Here is a 24,242-nt window from a genome sequence, read left to right as displayed (position 1 = left end):
ATGAAGTTGCTCATTTTGGTGGCTCTGTTTGGGCTCAGCCTGGCCCAGCACAACCCCCACGCCAAGCATGGCAGGACAGCCATCGTCCACCTGTTTGAGTGGCGCTGGGCAGACATCGCTGCAGAGTGCGAGCGCTTCTTGGCTCCCAATGGCTTCGGTGGAGTTCAGGTATGGCTGAATACAGGTGTATAGCACATTATAAGAGCGGGATGATACTACTCTGTAATTAATTCCTCTAATATCTGGCTATATTATAAGGTGTCTCTCTATGTTCAGTTTAAAATCGACAACTTACTTTACACTGAGTTACAACCCCTTTTCCATAATCCATGTTTCTTAAGGTGTAACAATCCTTCTTTAACCTCTCTCTTCTCCTTCATCTACATCACTTTATAACGGAAGTGGATTTAATAGGTGAAAACAATAAGACATCATAACTTTCACATATATTCTTCTGAGAACTCAATTTCATGGAAACAGCAGGTCTTCATAATATTTTGTACACTTGCTATATCATTTTTGTTTATAGCAATTCTGTTTACAGTCCACATACAATTCCAGTTTTGAAAGTGGGAAATATTTCTCAAATATTCCCAGGTGCAGATTCAGTAAGTTTGTGTTGCAATGGCAATTTGCACATTTTTTGCACATCAGCATGCTTGAGCTAAGAGAGTTTTCATCTTATTTAATACAAAATCATGAAAATTAAATAGTGGCAAAAATAAGCCATTGGAAAGAAAGCAAATTGCACCCTTCATTACCAACTATGGCAAATTGTGCATTTAAGTTTCAAGACTAATCTACCAAGGCTGGCTCCCTTGAGAGTTCTCCGATCTCATCTGAGATTGTAGAATGGAAAACTTTCTCCCTTGCTTGCCTGACTGGCTATTGACTATGACTGCGTCTTACAGCAATGGTAGCAGCCATTCTGAATGGCCAAATCTCTTTGCACAGTCTTAACACCACCTTCCAAAGGATCTTACAGTACATGCTGTACAAAAGATCAGGTGAGTTGGTGTTGCCAATGCCAAGTGTTAGGGAATTTGGCACAATCTCAATTTGCATGGCCTCTCCTACATACTGTATAATAATTATGTGGGCAAAATAATGAGATTTACATGTAATTTATAATGCATTATATTACCATGACAGGTGCAAAGAGGTTCTATTTTGGTATTTTTTATTTTGGTGATTACGCTCTTCCCTGCTTAAACCTTTAGCCTAGTGAATCTGGACCTGAATGTTATTTGTGTTGCTCAGATCTCCCCTCCTCATGAAAACATCGTGGTGACCAACCCCTGGAGACCATGGTGGGAGAGATATCAACCAATCAGCTACGACCTGTGTTCCAGGTCTGGCAACGAGAACGAGCTGAGAGACATGATCACCAGATGCAACAACGTTGGGGTAAACTACAGAGCATGAGTGATTAAGTACACGGCATTAGGAACATTGTTTTCCTGCATTTTGACAGCACCTCATCAATCTACAGCTATGCACAGAACAGCAAACTCTTATTGGATAAATTACATAATACTTCAGATTATATAATATATACCATTAAAAAAACATTAAAATTATAAAATATAAAGAAATTATAGATTGAGCCCCTTTCAGATATGGATTTGGGAGAACAAAAGACTGAGCATCAAAAGACAAAGCATCATAATGGCCTGACTTGGAATAATAACAATGATGTTGTTGACATAAAATTGTATAACTATCAAATGATCCACTGCCTTTGTCTTGAGGAAGAATCATTCACAATTACAGTACATTTTACACTTTTGGCATTGAGCTGCTGCTTTGATCTAGAACAACTTACAATGAGTGCAACAAGAGAGTGAGCGTCACTTCCTAGATCGATAGTTAAGTATTGTAACTCTAGTTCTATGATCACAGGCGCTCTATTGGCTTAGCCACTCATCTAGTCGCCTCGGCGCACTGAAAATTTGCATGCACGTGCTCAGCCAATCAGGATGAGCCTATACACCCTCTATGGGGCCTCACACTATAAATGTCCTCAGCGACTCGTGGAGCGGCAGGGCGAGCTGTTAGAGGGCTCCGCCTGTGATCATAGAACTAGAGTTACAATACTTAACTATCATTCTATTTCACACAGGCTTCGCCCTGGCTTAGGGGGTGAAGCCCGATGACTTCACTCCCTGCCGAGACACTAACACGAACAATTTGCTGTGTCATAGCCTGTATTGACTGTAACAATGCAATAGGTCAGCCAGATATGGTTCCGCTTACACCCATGTCTATAGAATGGGTGGCGTGAAAAACCAACGCTAGACTTAATCATGTTGACAAACAGTAAGGTGTAACGCTGGCCAACCCAGTGGCCAGTCTCCATTGAGCTTCAACACATGAGACACAGGCCTAGTAGGTAGAACCGGAGAAAGACCCAGACACATCCAACAGATAGAACCTGATGAATGGACAGGGTGTCGACCAGGACACCGCTGTGCAGATCTCCTCCACACCTGTTCCACTGAACAGTGCTGTCGACGCAGCCACACTCCGTGTCGAGTGTGCGCGGATGGATGCAGGAGAGTCCCTTCCCGCCAGCACATAAGCCTGTGATCTTCCCTCACAAAGCCAGTGGGCGAGTCTCTGCTTTGACAGGGGCTTGCCAGCCACACTATCTGCATAGCAAACAAAAAGCTGCTGTGTGCGCCTCACTGTGGCTGTGCGTTCCACATAATATGCCAATGCACGCACGGGGCATAAACTGTGCAGCCTCACCTCTCTCTCCTCACCATGAGGAGGTGGATAGAAAGCCTCCAACTGAATCGCCCTAGACCAAAAAGAACTACTGATGTTCTTAGGTGCAAAAGACGGATTCTGTCTGTCTGTGTGTGGCGCCACTCAGGTCCCCATGTATCAGCAAACAGCTGGGATGGACCGAAAGAGCACACAAGTCACTCACTCTCTTAGCTGAGGTCAAAGCAAGGAGCAGAGCCGTTTTGACCGACAACAGCTTAAGAGAAGTCTGCCTAATGCCGCATGACGGTCAAAGCCGTGTTCCACCCTGTCTCACCCGCTGAACCACCTCCAATACGGCCGTCTGTCTGGGATCTGACAGACACGCCCGTAGTCTGGCGGAGTCCAGCTGCACTCCCAAATACACTGCCTGTTGGCTTGGTATGGGTGCACTCTTTTCCCAATTGATGGCAAAACCTAACCTGGTTAAGTGCTGCACCAATTGCACTGTGTGGAAAATAGCCCATTCTTTCGAGCGGGCCATGAGAATCAGTCTAGGTAAAAGAAGACCTGTATTCCCTGGCGGCACCCGTATTCCCTGGGGTGCGAGCGCTGTGTCCACACAATTCGAAAAAGTGCATGGGGCCAGGGAGTATCCGAACGGTAGTCTGTTGTACTCGTAAGCTACCCCCTGAAAGGCAAAACGCAGGAATTTCCTGTCTCTCGGCACCACTGGGACATGAAAGTAAGCATCTTTCAAATCCACTGTGATGAACCAATTGCCCGGCTGTACCAATTCCAGCATCTTTTTCACAGTAAGTATGTGAAATGGTCTCTGGGTGATGCATGTGTTGAGTAGACGGAGATCCAGAATAGGTTTCATATCTCCAGTTTTCTTGGGGACCAGGAAATAACCGGAATAGTGACCTCTCTCTCTGTCTTCCTGGGGAACCATAGAAACTGCTCCCTTCTGGAGTAGTTCCTGTATCTCCCTAGAGAGGGCGCTCATGCCTTCCTGAAAAGTTATGATCGACTCTCTCACTCCTGTGAATGTGGGCAGTACGCAATGAAACTGGAGTGAATAGCCCAGTCGTAACGTCCTGTCCATCCATTCTGTCAACACACACTGGGTTCGCCATTCCTGATAAAAATCTGTCAGTGGGCGAGCAGACAGCTGTGGAGCGGCGGAGAGAAATTCTCTGTATGCAGCCTCGGCCCTCACCGCCACCAAGCTGCCTGGTAGGGGCAGAACGGTCCATGGGGGCCGTCAGGGTGATAGGAATAGGCTCTTTATGGAAGAAGTAATTTGTTTTATTACAAACAAAGACATCATTCACATAAGGCACAATGGGAACATATCCAGGAACATTGTGGGGGGATGCGCGGACGATGCCACTAACACACGGCTGGGGCTGAACAGAAGCCTAGCAAGCCAGGTCGGTTCCCCCCTTGCTGGGCGGCTGGTTCCCAGCCTTCCAGGAACAAGCCAGCAGTCGGCAGGAGCCCCGGGGTCCTCTCTGGGCCGGTGGCGAGAGGAGGACGTAGCGGAAGAGGAAGCCACATTACTCCGTCCACACCTCTTGGACGCCGCCGTACGACGTTCCTTTGGGTCCAGGGAGGAAGTCTTCTGCTTGGCGGAAGAAGACGCCAACAGCAGATGACGGCGCAGCTGAGCCTTTTCCTCCTCTAAGCATTGGAAATGCTGCGTAGCCAAGGTGACGGATGCACTGAAGAGCCCATCAGGCGACAGCGGACAAGAAGGACAAGGAGGAGGTCCTCCTTGTCCTTCTTCTTAAGGGCTGTCAGACCGAGCCACACGTGCCGAGTACCAACGGTAGCCAGAGCCATGGCGCGTCCAGCGGTGGCGGCGATTCCCCTGGTTAAATTGTTCATCTGTCCCGTAATACGGGATACATGATCCAATTCAGAAGTGGAGAGGGAGGCTTTTCCAGTCGACACAGTGGATAGGGACACCCCCAGCAGCCCCAAGTTATTGGCCATGGCTGCTGTCTGGGCCGCCAGGTGGAAAAACTTGCCATAAAATTCCACTGTCTCTGGTCCTCTTTGGGTCTGCGTTGTCTCTGGGTTGAGGAGGAGAGCATGTCACCTGCTACCAGACCAGCTGGTTGAGCCAGGAGGAAAATGAGTGGCCAGCGCATCATTGAGCGGGGGAACACCAGAGCGGCAGATATCGCCTTTCCCGTGGACACTGGAAAAATCAGAGAGCCCGGAGATAGGAGCCTTGCAGCGGAGTGACTTCTTCCAGGATGTTTCCACAGCCGCCAAAACCTCATCCAAGGCGGGAGCGAAAAAGACCAGCTTGGTCTCTGCCGCCAGTCGATAGACTCCCTGGGCCAGGCGATCAGCGGTGTGAGAGGGTTCAGGGGGCGGAAGCGGGATTCCGGCATTCTCGGCGGCCGTCCTCATCACGTTGGGAAATCTTGAAATAGAACACCAACATTACAAACAACCAATAGTAAAGAGCGCCATACTGCTTGGACAATATTCCTTTCTGTGACCATAGAATGAACATAAGAGAAAAGTGCTAGAACAAGAAATAAAGCTTAGAGGGTTAGAAGGTAGTTATTTGTTGTTTGTTTTTCAACCACAATCCTATCTACCCACAGGTCAACATCTATGTGGATGCTGTTATCAACCACATGTGTAAGGCCGGTGCTGGAGAGGGTACCCACTCTGAGTGTGGAAGCTGGTTTAGTGCCATGAAGCGGGACTTCCCCAACATCCCCTACGGCCACTGTGACTTCAATGACAACAAGTGCAGAACTGGCAGTGGCAATATTGAGAATTATGGTGATGCCAATCAGGTAGTGAATGGCACAAGAGATGTCTTCTGAGCAATGTACTTAATTTCTTCCTTTATTTAAACCTGCAATAAGTGATATCAGACCTTGTAACCAATCCTGAACCTAATATGTGCTATGTGGAGATTTCATTGAGACAATGATATAAACCAATATCCACTCACACCGGTCAGCTGTGTTGCTGTTTTCACCTCTTTTCTAAAACATGTTGTCAAATTCTGGTCCGGAACGAAGCTCCTCCCGGGCCAACCAGTAGGTTTCCAACTTTTTTAACCTAGCTTGACACCTCCCTCGATGTTTAAAAGCAGCCCTCACCCACTCACTTCCTGAAAATTTTTGCATAATGGAGGAAATGATTAAGTGACAGAGTAAACTTGGTAAACTAATAAACTTGCTACATACCTCTTCACTTGTCATTGTGGGACATGTAACCTTCAGCGGGACAAAGGCCAGGCAAAGCGAGACTAGTAACCAGTGACACTTCTCCGTAGGTATGTTTAGCTTAGCCTTTATGCATGGTGCTTTGCAATGTTTGTTCATCCATAGTGCAGTGGTAGAGTGGCTTTGCTGTGAGTTTATCTACAAATGTATTGCAGTTTCTGTTACCCTCTAATGGTCAGAAAATGTTGCTTATTGCAACTCTAAAGCTACCAGTAGTATTTGAAACTTGATGACTTTGGCGACCCCTTGAGCCAACGTTTTCTTCAGGAGCCAAATTCAGGTCAGACAGCCTCATACTGAGTGATGCTCGCTTGCCTGCTGTTAGGTATAGCTTTGCAATTGTGGTGGCTATGTGTGGCAAAACAATATTTTTTGCCCACAAATATTTTAGTTACAGTACAACTAGATTGAGATAGCAAAACAGTTTTTTGTTTGGAACTTATTAGGTTTGCCCAATGCTAACAAAACAGCAATCTGAGATGTTAGAAATACATAAGTAATTTATAAATAATGATATGAATGTCCATTCACTGTGTTTTGTTGCAGGTGCGTGACTGCCGTCTGGGGGGCTGTTGGACCTCGCCCTGCAGAATGACTATGTCAGGGGAAAGGAGGCCGACTACATGAACAAGCTGATTGACATGGGTGTGGCTGGATTCAGAGTGGATGCCTGCAAACACATGTGGCCCAGTGACCTGGCAGCTGTGTATGGTCGTCTACACAACCTCAACACCAAGTGGTTCTCTGGTGGCTCCAGACCCTTCATCTATCAGGAGGTAGTTTTGTGGTTTTTGTGTAGGTTTATTTTATTTTCACATACAAATGATACAAAATTTCAAAAAGAGAGAATAAATACAATCTGTGTGGATGACACCAACAGAACCCCCAAAAACATTTCACCCTAAATGAAAAAGAGGAAATCAAGATAGCTAGATTAGGCATAGAATTCATTTTCAAGAAGCTGACCATAAGATGCATAAATACGGGAATGTGATGCTGATCCTATGGCTATACAAGTAGCCATACTGCTCAACTCAAACATCATCAAAGAAGCCAGACTCAGCCAGGTGTAAATTAAATCCATGCTGTTTGTTTGCATTTGTGAGAAAGAACCACCCACGGAGTAGAAATGTCATGAGTGAGTCTGAAGTTTGACATCCACTCAGCTTCTCTAAAGGGCTGCAGCACAATCCACTCCCACCATACCACCATCACTCCTTTCCCTCAACCATAGCGAAGTCACTGTAGTAGCGTTCACAGCAGCTGCAAACATTATTGCAGCAAAAACGTGTCAGCAATTCTGTTGCCTCCTACAAATGAGTCGTAAAAGATGACCCTATCCGCTTCAAATGAAAAGTAAATTACCCTATATCAGCCATATTTGTTTTTTTTGACATGCAACCTCCCCAACCCGCCTGCTTTGCATAGTGCATGCAAAAAACGAGAGACCACAAGAACACAGGTGCAAATGCAAAAGGCATGATCGGATTGATTATTATCCAGATAGCATATCCAGATACAGATCACATTTTAATACCAGGTTTAAATGTGGCCAGAAAGACAGAACGAGTGGCAAAAATAGCTACTGCCCTTAAAAAATAAATTGGCTCTGTCTTTACTGAAGACATGAATGCTGTACAGTCAAAATATATTCCTTGTGACTGCTGAATAAGAACAGCTCATTTATTATACGAGAGTGCTGGCTGTTTAACTAAAACATCCATTGCTTCATTGCAGTGAACAAGTGTTGGGAATAATGTGTTGTTTTCCTTCTAGGTTATTGATCTTGGTGGTGAGGCAATCACATCCAGAGAGTACTTTCATTTGGGAAGGGTGACTGAGTTCAAATATGGTGCCAAACTGGGAACAGTCTTCCGCAAATGGAACAGCGAGAAGCTGTCTTACACAAAGTATTTTTGTGTGTCTGTTTGTGTACCTACCTATAACTTGAGTGTGTAGATTTGAAGAGTTCCATTCCAAAATGCAGATAGGTGTTTTGCTTATTGAAACCATGTTGAAACATCTTCTCAGGGCAGAAACTGTTATGATTGGTTCAATCAGGCAACCAATCAAAAAAGAGAGGAGGCGGGCTAATTTGAAATGTCAAGCTTGTTCTGGGGGCAGATTTATTTACATTAGGCTATAAGACTCATGCTTGTTCTGGGGACAGATATATTTACAGTTGGTTAAAACTCATGCACAAGCATGAGTCTTATACCCTACTGTAAAAAAAAATCTGCCCCAGAACAGACATGAGTACATCTGCCCCCAGAACAAGCATGAGTCTTATAGCCTACTGTAAATATATCTGCCCCCAGAACAAGTATGAGTCTTAGCCTACTATATCTGCCCCCAGAACAAGTATGAGTCTTATAGCCTACTATAAATATATCTGCCCCCAGAACAAGCATGAGCCTTATAGCCTACTGTAAATATATCTGCCCCCAGAACAAGCATGAGTACATCTGCCAAGGACAAGACTGCCTACACACTGGGGGAAAAGCAAGGTGAAGGTGTTTATTTCTGCCTAAAACAAGTTAAATAAATCTAACTATACTATGTAGCCAGCTACCGTTAGCTAGCACACAAACTGTGACCAAAGAATATGTAGCTAGCTATGTCTAACTGATCTCTATGGCTGTGACCATACCGGCTAACATTAGTAACTACTAGCTAACAGCTAACTTGTTTACATAGTCAGCAAACTGCTACACCTGAGCACTTATCTCTTTCTATTTAACAGGAAAGTTAATAAATTGTGAATGAAATACCTACAAACAAAAAAACATTTGTGTTAGCTAACTAACTAACTAACTTACCTCTGTCTTTGACAATGCGTCCTCTCTTTTTTGATTGGTCACCTGATTGAACCAATCAGTTTCTTCCCTGAGGAGATGTTTCAATAAGCAAAACTCCTATCTGCTTCCAAAATGCAATGTGATTTCATAAAATCAGAATTAGGTGAAGATTACGTTTTTACACCACAAATTGGATTATGTTGCATAAATTGGACAATTGGAAAGACTTCACGCTAATCACCAAATCCTTGCACAACAAAATGATAACACTGTTACAAACTGGAACTTTGGGGTTATTTGCATAACCACAGTTCCCTGATTAGTATGAGCGAGTGTCTCACATTGGGAACGCCTCCTGCATGACCTCATTAGAAGGTCCAGTTCTGTTACACAAACCAGGATTGGCTGGTCCCAAAGACATGTGTGTCAGGGAGGAACGGGACCCTCCTCCCCATATATTGGGCTGATACCGCATCACTCCTCATTCAAAACTGCCTCACTTCTTCCTGGCTTTGCATGAGTAAGGAAGGTGGTCTGGTGAGACAGTCATTCATGTTAATCAGAGATCCGTGGTTATGCAAATAACCTAAAGCTCTCTTTCTTTCTCATTTGTTTTGTGTCTTACATTGGGAAATGCTGATTCCCATTATCTATCCTGATCAACTATCCTATGTGACACATCATGCAGGGAATCCCTGATACTCAGGTGACCCCACATTCAGTGCAGAGTGAGCCAAAGAACGTTGCTGTGACATCTAGTTTGTAGAACTTTGCAAAGGTGTGTGGTGAAGCCCAACTTGCTACAGCACATACAGTATCTTGAATAGGGACCTCTCTGAATAGAGCCCATGAGGTCGACTGCAGCTCAAACTCCTGTATGGAGACAGACTGGTAAGAGCAGGTCTCTTTAAAACTGCACACCAGAAGGCTGTTGAGAGTGAATGCTTCTGCAAGAAGTGAGAAGAGGTGTTTGCCCAATATATGGGGAGGAGGATCCTGTTCCTCACCAGCGCACTTCTTTGGGGCCAGCTATTCCTGGCTGCCATAATGGAATTGGAGCTTCTGATGAGAGAACCCACAAGGCATTCCCGATGTGAGACATGAAATGAATGCTCAGAAAGAGGACTCTACATTTTAGAGATATTGAATGATAAACTTCAGGTAATGACTTGTTCCAAATCAGGTATATAGCGTTTTCAAAGTGAACTCTTCAACTCTCGTATTGTGCCCAGGAACTGGGGAGAGGGATGGGGTTTCATGCCCAACGGTTATGCTCTTGTCTTCGTTGATAACCATGACAACCAGAGAGGCCATGGTGCTGGTGGCGCTTCCATCATTACCTTCTGGGACTTCAGGCTCTACAAAATGGCTGTCGGCTACATGCTGGCCCACCCTTACGGAGTGGCTAGGGTGATGTCTAGCTTCCGTTGGACCCGCCACATTGTGAACGGAAAGGTATATTCTCTTTTTAATAATTTAATGCATCATTTAATGTATGTTCTGTTGTACAATGTATGTCACTTATTGGGGACTATTTTGTGTGAAATTCATTTATTCATTTGTTTGTTTGTTCATTCATTCTTTCAGTTATTCATTCAGCTATCCATCCATGTAACAACCATTCATTCATTCATTCATTCAATCATTCTGTACTGTATATCCATCATTATTTGCCAGGATCAGAATGACTGGATGGGCCCTCCCAGTCATGGTAATGGATCCACCAAGTCTGTTCCCATCAACCCTGACCAGACCTGCGGAGACGGCTGGGTGTGTGAGCACAGATGGCGTCAGATTAAGTGAGTCCTCAGAACACAAGAGACCTAGAGTGTTGTAGTTCACACTGAAAAATTTGCTTTTCTGTTTTACGACGTATATGATAATATCTGATTTGTTGTGATACTGTAAACACCGCCCATCTGGTGCTCCACGACATTAAGAATTTTTTATTTTTTATTTATATTTTGTTTTATCTTTTCATAGCATAACACATAGCCGCACAACTACATAAAGTTCCTAGCAACAACATGTAGTTTCCCCCCCTACACTGAATTTATGCTCATTTATTTCCTAAACATTCACATGTGCGTTTCCTCAACCTGAATATTGTTCCACTACTTTCCCCTTTTTTCTGCAATCCAAAACACAGTATGATTGATTCTGTTGTCCTTTAGGAACATGGTAATTTTCCGTAATGTAGTCAACGGACAGCTGAACACCAACTGGTGGGACAACCGGAGCAACCAGGTTGCCTTTGGACGTGGCAACCGTGGTTTCATCGTCTTCAACAACGATGACTGGTGAGGACAGTTTACTTAGCACCTTAACTGTGACTTGCCTAGTCATAATTTGACCCCCTTAAATCAAAACCACTTTATTCACCACGTGCAATAAATGTACAGGACTGGATGCAGAGGCATATCAACAGTGTACAGATTGTCACAGCACATACTGACACGTATGGTATAAGGACTACACCTGGTTAAATCCTACATTTTTGAAACTTTCTAGCATGCATACCCACGTTTTAGCTCATGAACAATCAACCACCAACAATGGCCTTCCATATGACCAGTATTGGTCACATATTACTAGATTTATTATAGTGGAAGTCTGGAAAAAGCATCCATTTAATCTGTGTTTCCTGTGATACCTTCAGGGACCTGGATGTGACTCTGAACACCGGCATGCCCGGTGGCACCTACTGTGATGTCATTTCTGGCCAGAAGGACGGAGGCAGGTGCACCGGGAAGCAGATCAACGTCGGGGGTGACGGCCGTGCCCACTTCAGGATCAGCAACAGAGACGAGGATCCCTTTGTGGCTATTCACGCCGATTCCAAGTTGTAAACGCATCATTAAATTACAATAAAATTTGTCACATTAAATTGTCTGAATTGTCTGAATGTGATGAATCGGATTTTGTAGCGATACAAACTGACAATATTTGCCAGTGGATCATAGTGTTTATTTTAAACTGACTGGAATATCAGATGGATGGAAAATACAGTGATTGCTGAGAAGTTTTGGCAATTTGCTCTACTTTTCTGTAATTGGAAACTTACTTGGCAACTTACCTGAATTGCCCATATGCAGTAAACCCCGCCCATTTGGTACTCCAATCTGGTTAAAATAAACGTGAGGTTTATATGCTAATACTATTTGACCTTGGTCTGTTTCTAAAACTTCACTAACCTTTAAAACCCTAATATGTTTCAGAAGGTAAATCCTATATACAACAGATAGGATGTGACAACAGTACATCCTGTGGTCTTGGATCAACCATGCAATCAGTAATCTGTATTCACATTGTCTCTGTGGTTTTATAATCATGTCAGAGTGATTCAAAAATAGGTTCATCTTCCTGGTGAGACCCTCTTTGACACAAGGCACAAAGATCCCCATTTGTCTTAATCTCCTGACCCCCCCTGTGGAGGAGGCTGAACCCATTAGACACTGCAGTGAGGGTGCATGACCATGGATTGGAGGACAGACGGATTTGGGAATAGAGGAATGGATGTAGTGAAGGATAGAGGGTGGGCGGCAGGATAAGGAGAGACCGCAGCTGTCCTGCTCACATCTTGGTCAGTCACTCAGCATGAATCTCAGTAACAGGCTGTCAGAAATTTAGGCTGAACACTGGAGGGCCAGACAGGCTTAGATGAATCGGGCTGTATATTGAATTCTAATATTGACCAAAGTGGCACAGCCCCCTTATTATCCAGAACAGTAGTTTATTACATAAACAATATAGATAAATTCATGGTGGCCCTAGACATACAGTAGATAAACATAAAAACTTGCAGTACCATGTGTGCATACATTTTTAGCATGGGTGGGAATTGAATCCCCGATACTACTACTACTACTAATAATAATGCATTTTATTTGTATTGCACTTTTCATTCACAGTGAATCTCTTAGTGCTACAAAAAAACAAAACAAAAACCACAAAATAATCACTAAACAAAAGTTAACAATAAAAAGCCTTCCTGAATAAAAAATATTTTTAGGCCTGTCTTAAAAGAGTTCAAGGTCTGCGATGCTCTTAGATGGTTAGGGAGGTTGTTCCTCAGGCGTGGTGGAGCCGAGCAGAACCCTATCCCCCATGGTGCGGATCTTGGTACTGGGGGCCCGGAGGAGCAAGCTGCTGCCAGATCTGAGAATGCGGATGGAGGTTTATGGGGTAATCAGTTCCTTGAGGTAGGGAGGTACATGTCCATTAATGCAGAAGTAGGTACACTGCCAAAAACTTCATCTTAACAAGTCATTTAGTCTTTTATTGAGTCCTGAAATCCAAATTTTCTTATAATACGTGGAAAAATCTGCCAGTGAGGATAGATCATTTCACTTGTTTCCAATGCAAATAAACTTTTCTTGATAGTATTGCATTGATCTGCCTTATTCTGACTTTCAAGATACTGACACCCATTTCTAGAAAATTCCTGAAAGAAGTGAAACTGCATTGGAAACAAGTGAAGTTATCTCACCTCACTAGCAGAAGTTTTCTCTTGATTTAAAAAAAATAAGATCTGACGGCTAAATATGAGACTAAATGACTTATTAAGATGGACATTTTGTAGTGTAAGTAGTTTGTAGTAGTTTGTAGTCAACTCTGAAAGAGACAGGGAGCCAGTGCAATGAAAACAGAATTGGTGTTATGTTTTCATGTTTTTGCACTCTCATCAGGATCCTGGTAGCGTATAGTGCCAGGGTCCTGGGTGGAGCATGGCACTAACACACCCATAACTGACCCAGCTATATAAGCTATCCAGGACAAAATCTAAACATATACCTTTTTTGTTTGTGTTAGTAATGGCATATTATGAGGAATGATCTTGTTGAATGATAGGATGTATGGATGACAGCCAAAAGATTGTGCAATATTTAACTGTTTACTTAAATGAAGGTGTTCAGAATCAGTGCCCTATTCGAGCCCTGTGACGCCTGCGAATGTCCTTCCTGCATTGTGTATTCCTCTGATCCTCTGGGACGACTCCTCGCCATCACACTGCGGCCACTTCAGTTTCACCTGAGTGCAGCGCTGGCATCCGTCATAAGGGCAGTGTAGGGGCCCAGAGATCCAACGAGCCAACTCTTCCTCCTCTCTCTCCCTCTCTCTCTGCCCTCCCAGCCCACCTACTGAGTTCCTGTCAGCAGCTCTGGACTCAATGACACTAGAGTGCCAGCCACCAGAGGTGAGACAGCAAAGGTGATGCCTGCCACAACGTTCAGCTCATCTCAGTTGTCATGGCAACGTGACCCATGAGGAGAGAAAACCTGGGAAAATCTTAAACATCTATAAGAAGAATAATATATATACCTAGTGAATGAGAAAGAGGGCCTTATTTGCTCAATGGGCAGAGCAATAACACTGCCAAGGTAGTGGTTTGTTCCCCACTGGGGCAACGCATACTAAAAATGTATGCACACGTAGCAGTGAAAGGTACATTGGATAAAAGTGCCCATCAAACCAAATATATTATTATAGAAAGTAATGGGAACAGATAAGCTGTTCATCAGCATTTTCTTCAACTCTAGAAGTGTTTTTAGCTTTACAGTCCTCTAAAGTCATTGGGTTTTAGGCGTGTTTACTTAAAGGCAGGTGATGATTCATACTGTCTTTGTTCACAGAACGAGAAAGAGAAAGACAGAGTGAGAGAAAGAGAAGGAGAGGGAGACCTTAACGTTGGACTAGCCTCAACATATTGCACCTGCTAAATTATTGACCCTCTCTCCATCTTTTGGTCCGGCAGCTGCGAGGGCCTGTACCTTCCGATTAGCTGCAGAGATGTCAGCATAGCAGGCCAGGGTCTTTGGTCCTGTCATCCTCACTGATGCTTTGTGACACGGCTGTCAACAGTGTCCCCGTCCTGTTTCATATTTCATACGGTGCACCAGGAACCTGCCTGTCACATCACCCAAGAAGAGAGACAGTCACCAACTTAAGGATGAAGCAACTGAGTTTGAATCTAATCATCCCTTTCTCGCGGCCCCAACACAGTCAAAAGACAATGTACTAGAGGTTAATCCTGTGCAAGGTGTGATCATTCTTCAACACGGCATTCGTGAAATAAAAAAATGATAGATTGAAAAGTGGAATATATCAAAATAATAGCATGACTAATTCAAAGTCAAGCCTGAACAGTTTGTTTCTGTTTGAAATAGTATCTATGCGTAGTTTGCATAGGTTATTACAGTGACCATGTACAGAACATTAAATGACTCCAAGGAGCATTTTGCTATGTGGGTAAAATTCAGGTCCCTATCACATGGGGGCAGTATTGAAACAAGAACTATTGCACACAAGCATCAGCAAGAAGATTGGAAAGCTCCATGAGACACTTTGCTGTCTGTGAAATCTATGACATCACTGTAAAAAACTCATTGATTTTTTTTCCAGTTCAATTTAAAATTATTCAAGATGAGAAGAGAATTCATGGCTGAGGTTTAGCTATCAAGTGAGCATGAATTATATGTTGTCAATGACAAGTATAGTGTATATAAGAGGTGAATGATGTATAATGTTATTGCTCATACAAGCGTAATACATACAAAACTGCATAATGTTAGACTGTCAGTGTTTGCTCCCTCCTGATACAGACCCCCACCTTCCAGAGTTCATTCCTGTAAGCAGTCCGTCTTTAGTATTTGTGTGACATCATATCACCATGTAAATTTTCAACTAATTATTTTGACAAAAGGACCCAGTGGAGAGTGCTATTGATCCCAAGTTCTTGACAGCATCTCATCCATTTTTCTGGTCACTGGCAAGTCCTGTCAAGCTCTCAGCTTCCTCACCCTATGGCTGTCACTCCATATCTCTTTGTAGTAGCACGTTCACCATGGCAACATGCTATGGCAACTTGTACATCTGCAAAGAGGCTGCCTTTACTATTTTGAAAGTTACGTTAGAAGAATTATATCCTGAATAAAAACACAACAATTTTGGTGCCATTAAATGAGTATAGTAGTTTTTAGATTAGACAACCCAATTTCCCCACAGGGATCACTGAAGTTTCATCTTAATGTTCTAACAGTGTTGGGTGGTCACGCATAACAAAGTAATGCATTACTGTAATGCAATTCAGTAATGCATTACAGAAATTTCAATTCCAGTATTAATTTTACATAATACTAGTAATAATATTACAGTTACCCATCAAAAATTATCTGTCGTTTTCACTCCCTCTAAATTTCAGATAAAAGTTGAATCCTTCATAAACTATGAGTATCCCCATTCCATGATGAGATGAGAAATGGCAGAAAAGTTTACTTTCTCTCAGTGGAAGTATTCTCAGTGCTTTGATCTTATTGAGTTAAATGATGACAAGAACATTGGTTGCCAACATGCTTTAGTTACTCTAAACATTCACATGACAAGTAACCCTGAGTTCTCCTGCTTTTGAATGTGAGAGAGGATGCAATCAGCAGTTCTGGAGGTGAAATGACTAACAAGTTATAGGCACATAATTTGACTGATTTAATTTTATTTCAGTGTCATACACTCTTGGTGCCTTCCCCACATGAAGATGCATCCACATTTCATGCTGCAAATTGTTTGTAACAAGCAAATCCCTATTCAAACTCATGTATCATATGTATAAGTGCACAGCCATTTCCCCCAGACTTTAAGTGTGCTACATACAATCCATCTTTTCTGAAGCATATATTCAACACCATCTAATCAAAATAAAGAGAGAACTGAGCAAAAACTGAAATTAAATAGACAATAAAGAAATAGAAAAAAATAATAATTTATATCGGTACATTGTTGTGTGTCACAGTTACCCTCTTCCAACACCTTTCCTGTCCTTGCAGTGAGCTTATTCATACCCCCCACCAACAGATTATATGACAGCACACAGAGCAAGGTGGGGGTTGGCCTTTTGTGTCCTCATACATTTCTACGCTTTATTCTTTAATGATATCATTGCCTGGCTTAGTCATCTTTTACAGCAGACATCCCACAGGGTGGCCAATATTTAGTCTATGGTTGTGTGTGTTTTTGTGTGTGTGTGTGCGTTTGTGTGTGTGTGGTCTGTACCCTAGGCGTCCAAAACATACAGTGTGACAAGCCCTAGTTAGCCTCTGAATCTCACCCAGACTCTAATACAAAGCTGAAATACCACTATGTGAAATGGGCGCACAGCACAACTTCGAAATAATTGAGACAAACTCATTCAGTCGCGGCTCATTTAATATAATGAGCAAAGTGAGCTGTTCAATTTGCATACTGATAAGATGCCTCCATCAGATTACACAGCCCCCTCTCATAGATATTCACTCTGGATATTACATTTAATCAGAGCACTGATTTACTTTACAAACACACTCAGGGAAGTGCAAACTAAGGCCTTCAATTAGCCCATTGCCAGGTCTTAATCACTTCAAAGACAAATTGGGCAGTGGGTCAACAGCTCCCCGAGTCATGCTGCCAATGGAAATGTCTGAGATCCTTTTGAAAACGGGGTTTGACACTGATTGAGAAGATTGGAAATACAATGCACGTTTTCTCTTAGGAAATGTGTGCCGAAAAGAAATCCCGTCTATTTCAGCAGCATTTATATTTCATGCGGTGCCGTCTAACATTGGCTTTCGGATCTTCTGTGACGACCCTTTCAGCTGTCGCCCCTGTGCTTTTTTATTGATCCTTGTTATTGCTCTGGAGGTCCCCTGCTGCTGCTGTTTGCTCCCTCACATTCTCTTCTTCCAATTGCACAGGTGCTCCGCCTGGCTGTTTGTATGGCGGCCGACGGTAGCTGAGACCAAAACAGACAGGGCAGCAGTGCTGGTGCTGGCTGGTCTGAATCACATGTCTGCGCGCGGTGGCTCCAAGCAGTGCTGGAAGAACTGGACCCGGGTCCCAGCCCACGGCCTGGTTCCAGAGCCACAGGCCTGTGGAGCAAGACTTTCTGAGAGGGAGCAGATGGTGACATGAATAGTGCAGCAGGTCCCGTCCGCCCCCGCCCATTACCTTGCGTGCAGCACATTACCTCAACAAACGCTCCTCATAATTGATGTGCTGGAATGGCCCCATCATCACCGGATTTTGCCGAGTGGCAGAATCACCAAGGTCATTACAGCCACTTTGACATACTTACTATACTGTAGTGCTGGGACTTCTTTAAGAGGAGTGGACTTCTTGAAGACTCCACTCTACTCTCGAGCGACACTCAACTCGATCGTGTGTGTGTGTGTATGTGTGTGTGTGTGCGTGTGGTCTGGGGGGAGGAGGGTATAAATTGTTTAGCTGGCCATGATTGTATACAAATTGTATCTGTAGAAATCAAATAGATTTCCTTTCTTAGCCCATGAAGGATGAAGATCCAATTCAAAATGCTTTGGAAGAGGGATTTTATATATCAGAGCTTTCTTCCATATCATGGCATATTTTTTTTTCACCTCTGTGAGTGATTCAAATACACTTTCCCCACCTAATTCCCTATGAGTCTACCAGCTTTTGCAGGGGGAAGCCCACAGAAACACCTTAATTATACATGGCAGCCCCAGGCAACACATAACATTAAACTTGCATGGCTTGGTCCACTTGGTTTAGACAGAGTATGTCAAAACCTGTTTTGTGACCCAGCCAGCCCAGTGCCCTGCCAATATATTCCCTATGTTCCCAATATACGCTATATTCCCAGTTTAATTTAGAAAACATTGAGTCTAGCACTTCCTTTAAAACCCATTTGAAAGATGAACCAGCTGTTTAAAGCAATTCATATATATTTTCATATATTTTACCTGATTAACAGTGAACCCACAACATTAGCTGCTTTCACAATCCATAGCCACCATTCATATTTTTTCATACATTTTAGAGAATGTAATCATCTGTGTGTGTGTGTGTGTGTGTGTGTGTGTGTGTGTGTGTGTGTGTGTTTTATTGAACAATAAATATCAGGATGTATATTGTTTTAGAATGAAACTAAAATGAAAAAATAATATTATTCAGGTTGCCATATTGCCATATATTGTAAATTTGTTACAATGTGTAAATGTGTTGTCAATTTTAGTCCCTGTATTAGGTTTCTAGGCTATTTCATGCAGGTCAGTGACATCAATGTGTATACCTGGGACAGCCAATATTGGTGTATGCATACTAAAAATTGAAAATGGGGTATTATCACACAGAGGAGCCACCTATGTTCATCTGTCTGTCAGTCTGTCTGCATTGTGAATGTCAGTCTCATCACCCCGCTCCCCCTCTTAAGTCTGATTCACTCTGCCATCACATGTTCCCTTGAACTAATTTATTTTCAGATTTTCTATTCCTCTACCTGTGTATGGTACAATATGTTGAGTCCAAGGATTATCATCTTATGATTGCTGTTTATTGAAAGTATGTGTGCTTTTTATCTACTGTATGTTTTATGCCTGCCATAAAATTTTAATTGAATTAAAAGGCTTTCCAGCCAAATTTCAAAAATGTGCAAGTGCAAATGTGCAGGTGCAAGTCATATGTAGTTCACCATATGTTGTTAATAACGTGTCACTCACAATGCACTCACAAACCACATTCCCAAACAATGACCAAACTATGGGCTGGAGACACATAAACCCAAGGGAAAATGTCATATTTCCCAGGGATATTCATGAGGTTTTCTGGATTTAAATGTGCATGGAGAAAAACAACAACAGGCGACTGGCCTCTCCAAGGTGAAACAGAAGTGTTATTTTATTAATGCCCAAACCCCTCTCCCTCCTTCTTCTTTCTATCCTCTCCCTGGGGAGCCTGGCTGCTGTGCCCCAGAAAGCTGACATGCCCAGGCTGAGGGGAGCGAGAGCAAGGGGGGAGATAGGCAGCTTGGTGGTCAGGAGCCCTAGTCACCCAGACAGACCCAGCGCTGAACACATACAGCAGTTCTCCTCCGCTGCACCAACACACACACTCCCCCCCAAGCAGTTGCTTGACCTTCAAAGACAGCAAGAGGGTTTGGTGGGTGAGAGCACAGAGTGAGAAAAGAACATTTACTTCTTATTTCAGAGATGAAAGGAGGTGGCAAAAAACATTTGATGCTCATACAGTACTTTCGGAAAATGGTCAGAAACTTAAATTCACCTTGAGTGAAAGAAACAAAACTCTATTCTAAATTATTTACTGTGTTGTTCACCTTCAGGTATACCACCGAGCAAATGATGCTATAATGGAAAGCTTGTCTGCTGTGGATCAAATATCTGCTGAGGTTATTACTTTCGATGTCTTCTTTGTGGTTTTAAAGTGAACTTGAATATGTCTTACTTGAAAAGAATATAAATACTCCTCCAATAGGAGACACAGGGGATGATGATGAGGTAAGTCAGACCGGACCTGTCAGTGACGGATCCTACTCCTCCCCTCTTACTGAGAACTGCTCTCCTTTCTGTCAGGGATTGATTGGCTGAGGGCAAGATTGACATGTCAACGACAGCTGCCCAGCAAACTAGCCCTGTTAGGTCAATGCACCCTGACAGCTAGCTGACACCCCAATTTCCTGATGAGCCGCCCGCCGCATACTGCCTTTTGGGGAAAGGTGAGGACACCTTCTCCACAACCCCCACCCCCCCTTTTTCTCCTGCTTAATTTCTTCCCATCACTTGTCACCTGATTATGCAGTTGTTCAGTTTGTTGTGTCAGCAGATGGAGTGAGGGTTAATGACTGGGGGCTGAGAGTGCTTATAGGTACGCCCCCGCGTTGTAGGACATGTAACTTCAGAGTGTGTAATGGAAAAAAGGGGTTGGGAGGAAAGGGGGGAGGGAGCGAGTGGTACATGTATGTCCATGGGTGACTTTAAAAAGCCATATGCTCTCTCATTTGAGTCTGTCACATCTACTGTACCTTCCTTTCTTCAGAATATATTGAGATATCTTTTCAAAACAGTAATGTATTTGCACATGTAGATGACATTCATTCAAAATATACTTTGAATGTCAGCTGCATGTACAAATTCATTTTTTGACAATGTTTTTATATCTTGAAACAAATCTACTGTATAAACATATTCAGAAATGTATTTTTTGCCCTATGGATTTAATGCCTAATAGCAAATATTCAACTTGAGACTGCTACTAGTGATGGATGCTAATATGATATGATAATACAATGATATGACATGATCCAGTATGATAAAATATGTGGTTACGAATATCATTATGTAAGGTTTTCTTTCTACAGTATCTCTTATCCAGGCTATAATTTAGCGGCAATGTGGTTACTATTTTGTCAGGTTTAGAGCGGAAACAAATTTTAACCATGGGAACAAAGGAACGAGGAGCTAAACATTTAGTTAGAAAACAAAGAAATTATTTGGAAGCAAATGATGCTCCTCACCTTGTTTGAATGGCAGGCTGTTAAGAAAAAGGAACAAAGGCACAGATCGCTTTAGGAAAAAGGTTTACATGAGTAAAGGTTGTGTTGAGCTGACAACTGTACAGGCTGAAGTGGGAATTTTGATTGATTTGCTACTATAATTACTGTCAAAAAATGTGCAGCAAGTAGTGCTGTTGTCAAATATATGTACCTCGATAAGTCTCTCTCACAAACAGATAATTGCAGGTATTATATCACAAAAATGAAACTAATATTTATATATTAGCACCCACTGTGCTAAAAATGAGATATTTTAATTCAATTGATGTAGTTTCCATGTTCTCGTGTGCTCACTTTTACCTCTGAGTGAAAATGCTGACTACAGAAAACAGTAACAGATTCAGCAAAAGTCATTAACCTTAAAATACCCTGACAACAATTATTGTGTATGGCACTGGTGTCAGGTAACACACCCCTCCTCACATCTGAGAAACATCAACCCCAGTATAAGACATGATTTAATGAGCCAGCACAACAGGCTTTTTCCACCTCCAGATTTAGATCTGATTATGAACATGCCACCCCAAACACGCAAGCACTTCTGGGCCTGCCTTGTCTTCCTGGGAATGAACTCGCTTCATGCCGTATAATGAGAGTCGGTATGGGGTCCATATGGTTACAGCAGGGTTGGGTGGGAGCGAAGATGGGAAGACAGTAAGGGGATAATGCACGTTTTAATGAGATGTGAGTCTCTGTGGCACACCTGCACTCCAGCGATCTGTGAGGATTGCTCACTAGAGCTGGAGAGGTGTGAGACCTGGTTAAAGTACGGAGAGAAGCCCAAAACGCAGTTCTGACTTGATCAACAGCTGTATTAAATGCATTAACCTGCTTGATTCTGACAAGCTTCCAGATATGCAGCACTGCTGGATCTTCCTCTGCGACAACAAGCATTACAGAAAGCAAATCAGGTAGTACTCCTAATTCTTTTTGACAAGTGTTAGTCTTGTTTGACATCATCAGCGTAAGGGAGTGGTCGTTTGGCTGGATCTGGCCCTGAGCGGACTCTGACTCATGGCTGTGTGCTGACACTGAGCCATTAATTTCAGCTACGTCCTCGCAGCTTGGCAGAGCTGCCTTTGTACTGCGGTGTCGCATGATGATGATGTGATTGTGATGGTGAACCGGTGATCATGATAGCCAGACTTTAGGTAGTGCAGTGACTTAAAGTGATGTTGAGCTTTGGTAGTACCTTGGGATGTGTAGCTTCCTGGTCCTGATATAACCACAAAATCGCCAATTGTCTGTTATCTGTTGCTCTGGTAGAAGAGATTGGAGAATTGTGTTTTTTTTCCCACGGCGCAGCCGAGGGCATCACGAGGCAAATTCAGGTCAGTCAGTCAGTCAGTCAGTCAGTCAACTTAGTGAGGTGATGCGCTTCGTCAGATGGCCTCTAGAGGGCGTTTCTGACTGTGAGATGCAGTGTTTCCCATACAGAGGCACAAAATCAAAAGTTGGTCAGAAATGGATCTAAATTGATCTCTAATGCGCCTGATGTGCTCATCACATCATGTCTGTCATTTGGAGATGCACAGACAGCAGACCAGCAGCATTGAATTCAATCCACAGTCTCCCGGTGTGAAAACAAAAGTGAAACTTAACATTCCACAGTCAGTAACGGGGATGTGCAGACAGTAACTCGTGTCTTTGCTGCCATACAAACTTCAACGGTAGGTGATGTCACCTTGTGGTATTTAAGTAACATTGGTGGAATTAGGTAATTTAACCGTGTCGCAGTGCTTCAGTGCATAGAACTGAACACACATGCCATGGGTCTGTACAGGATCTGTGCTTGTTCTCTCTCCTTTCACTGCCATTATTTGGTGAAAGTAGATCTGAAAATCACACTTCTAGCACATTAACAAACACGAACAAAGCAGATTCTGACAATATATAAAAAAAGAGTAATTCTGCAGATTTTTTTTTGTCATTATTATTGGCATTAAACCAACAAGTCTAACATCGAAATCTGATCAGAAGAATTTAGAGTTTTTTTATATAGCTGCTGTCAGAATCGGCTTTATTCACGTTTATTTATGTGCTAGAAGTGTGATTTTGAGATGTTTCGCCATATAATGGCAGTGAATGGAGAGAGAAAAAAAGGCAATTCTCCAGTCGTCTCTACCGGAGCAGCAGATAACAGAGAATTGCCAAACTGGGGTTATGTCATGTCCAGGAAGCTACACAACTCAAGGTACTACCAAAGTTCAACATGACTTTAACAGGGGAGCTGGATGAGCACTCTGCACAACGTTTCAGACGGAAGTTTAATCCATCCTGTGAGCGATCAGGAAGGCGTCTCTGATCAAAGGGAATAATTCATCCAATCTTTAGTGACAAGCGCAGACACAGAACTCTATCAATAATAGTTTTGACCTCGACGTCTTGAAGGAAAAAGGATCAAAGTCCCTCACAATGCAGTGCCTGTAATAGCATTTATAGCCATTCACCACAGCACTATGATTTCACATAGCAGGCCAACTGGGCTGAATTATCGTGGTTTGACTGGGAAACGGGCGCTCAAGGTCAGACTAAGACAAACAGCATGTTATCCTGAGCCTGAGGGGGACTGAGTCGGCTGATCTCACACAAGAAGACCACGCCAAGACCACCGGGGGCCTATTAGGGGCTAGAGATTGTAGGGCCTTGTCATGCATTCACTCTATTTAGGCCTCTCAGTTGTCTTTTAAATAATGCATTTCTGTTTAGGCAGAGCCCTGCTTTTTAAACGCAGCACCTGGCACGCTTTGGTATTCCGCAGTTTTCTCCCTCCCGGGGCACAGATTTTTATGAGGCTTTGTGAAGGGGCTTTGGTTCTGAGATGTGAGGGGAGAATATGACTGAACTGGGAGCTGCTGCATGACAATGATGTTAGCTGGAGGAATGGCTGGTTTGTATTGTGTAGTAGCTGGAACGCACTGTGCATAATCAAATACTGGAGAGCAGAGATTACACAAAAAAAGCATATTAATCTAACAAATCATAAGTCAGTGATGATTTCACTTGTTCCAAATAGATTTCAACTTATTTTAGGAACTTCCAAGAATTCACTTCTACTGAGAAAATGCAAGATTAAATGATTCGAGGAGATGGTCACGCTTTGTAGTGATGATACTG

The 24,242-nt window shown here is 43.0% G+C and overlaps 1 protein-coding gene across 1 annotated transcript; it reads left to right on the top strand.

Annotated features, from left to right (window-relative positions):
- LOC139665344 (alpha-amylase-like) lies at positions 1-11,619 on the top strand. The gene is given in 10 exon segments (XM_071544341.1): positions 1-168; positions 1,261-1,407; positions 5,337-5,534; positions 6,519-6,534; positions 6,537-6,748; positions 7,749-7,882; positions 10,003-10,225; positions 10,448-10,569; positions 10,945-11,070; positions 11,430-11,619. Coding segments are annotated over 10 exon segments (1,536 nt in total).
- Positions 11,620-24,242: the final 12,623 nt, after the last annotated feature.

Source organism: Centroberyx affinis, unplaced genomic scaffold, assembly GCF_046629955.1.
Source record: "Centroberyx affinis isolate AG114_WGS23_722 - 3 ecotype Tasmania unplaced genomic scaffold, CSIRO-AGI_Caff_v1 ptg000246l_1, whole genome shotgun sequence".
Lineage (NCBI taxonomy): Eukaryota > Metazoa > Chordata > Actinopteri > Beryciformes > Berycidae > Centroberyx > Centroberyx affinis.
Note: the sequence above shows the minus strand (reverse complement) of the source record. Positions and strands in the feature narration are given on the sequence as shown.